Source organism: Camelina sativa, chromosome 20 (genome assembly GCF_000633955.1).
Source record: "Camelina sativa cultivar DH55 chromosome 20, Cs, whole genome shotgun sequence".
NCBI classification, from domain to species: domain Eukaryota; kingdom Viridiplantae; phylum Streptophyta; class Magnoliopsida; order Brassicales; family Brassicaceae; genus Camelina; species Camelina sativa.
Genome location: NC_025704.1, coordinates 22,262,820 through 22,264,136, shown reverse-complemented (window position 1 = coordinate 22,264,136; position 1,317 = coordinate 22,262,820). Strand labels below are relative to the sequence as shown.

The 1,317-nt window shown below is 31.8% G+C and overlaps 1 protein-coding gene across 1 annotated transcript; it reads right to left on the bottom strand.

Annotated features, from left to right (window-relative positions):
* Positions 259-1,115, bottom strand: LOC104771407 (MADS-box transcription factor PHERES 2-like). Its single transcript, XM_010495921.2, has 2 exons — positions 788-1,115; positions 259-698 (listed from the first exon to the last, which is right to left on the bottom strand). The coding sequence occupies exons 1-2, from the start codon at positions 864-866 to the stop codon at positions 403-405; spliced, it is 375 nt and encodes a 124-aa protein (XP_010494223.1). The 5' UTR covers positions 867-1,115; the 3' UTR covers positions 259-402.

The window sequence follows — 1,317 nt, the reverse complement described above, 5'->3', positions numbered from 1 at the left end:
ATATTAAAATACTTTTTCTCGGCAAAATTTAGGATCCACACTACTAGCCAAACTCATCAATAAACAGCCTTAATATTCTTATTTTCACATTGAATTAATGAACTGAACCTACCGGTGAATTGGTCTTAGGTTAGTTAGTAATATCACAAGTGGGTTAAACTATTGCAACTACTGATTCTATTTTCAATATGATTAAGTTTCTCGAAATAAAATGATAAATTTTCCAAAAAAATTCATTACCTAGTAATCAGACGAACATAACAATGAAAAGCAAAGTCTTTATTATTACCACACACAAAAAAAAATAAAAAGAATTCACATACAGATTTTGTCTTTTAAAATGGTGAAAACACAAATGCAAACAATCAAATACTTCTTTCACTACAATTTAAACAACTCTCCTTAAGAATTAAGATTGTTGGTGTTAGTAGGAGCACAAACATCAGCAACGGTGGTAGCGAGACAGACAGTTTCAGGTTTGTGGTGGCTACCTTCCATGGAAGGAATGTCTTCATCTTTTTCCACATTAGAAATTTGATCCAAATCCAAAATCATATTTTGTTTGGATTTCAAATTCAAATCCAAATCAACATTCATATTAAAATTATTAAGAAGTTCATTTTGGGGTTGACTCAGTTCTTTCTGATTTTGATTCTGCTTTTCATGATCAAAATATCCGACTCGGACAACAACTCCATCTGCAACAACAAGAGGAGTTAAGAAGAAGAAGATTCACCATTCTCCACAAGGTTCTCCATCCTGCAAGTAAGCTTATTGAGATACTTACTAATAATAGAACTCAAATCTCGCATATCTTTTTCACCGAGCTTATGAACATCAATCTTTCCTTTGAGACAACCCCACATAATTTATTGAATCTGAAGGTTTCGGTTCTCATTACGCAAAATTTGCAATTCTGCTATCTCTTTTGCGATCATCTTACGCAAAAGATCCTTTTGATCTGCCATCTTTTTATGTGTGGTTTGTTTTGTTGGCATAAAGATTTTTTATATAGGAAATGAAAGGTGATGCTTACCTTATAAGGTTTTTATTTCCTTTCTGATCTCATTAGTCTTCGATTTTGTTGAATTTCAGATATTGTATCCATTCCATCCCTACGTGTAGGCATTTCATTGAGTATAAAAGGATAATCCTTTCATTTTAAAGACAATTGGCAATCCCAATCATAGATTCCATCCTTACGTGTAGGCATTTGATTGAGCATAAAACGATATCTTTTCATTTTAAAGATAATTGGTAATCTTATTAATTTTTCACAAGAACTTGTTGGCAATCTTGTTAATATAATATCTTGTC

Bases quoted from the DNA above. Each gene is read 5' to 3' on its own strand.
- LOC104771407 (XM_010495921.2), bottom strand. From the start codon at position 866: ATGTGGGGTTGTCTCAAAGGAAAGATTGATGTTCATAAGCTCGGTGAA. The intron at 699-787 runs GTAAGTATCTCA...TTGTTGTTGCAG, and splicing joins AGATTTGAGTTCTATTATTA to ATGGAGTTGTTGTCCGAGTC.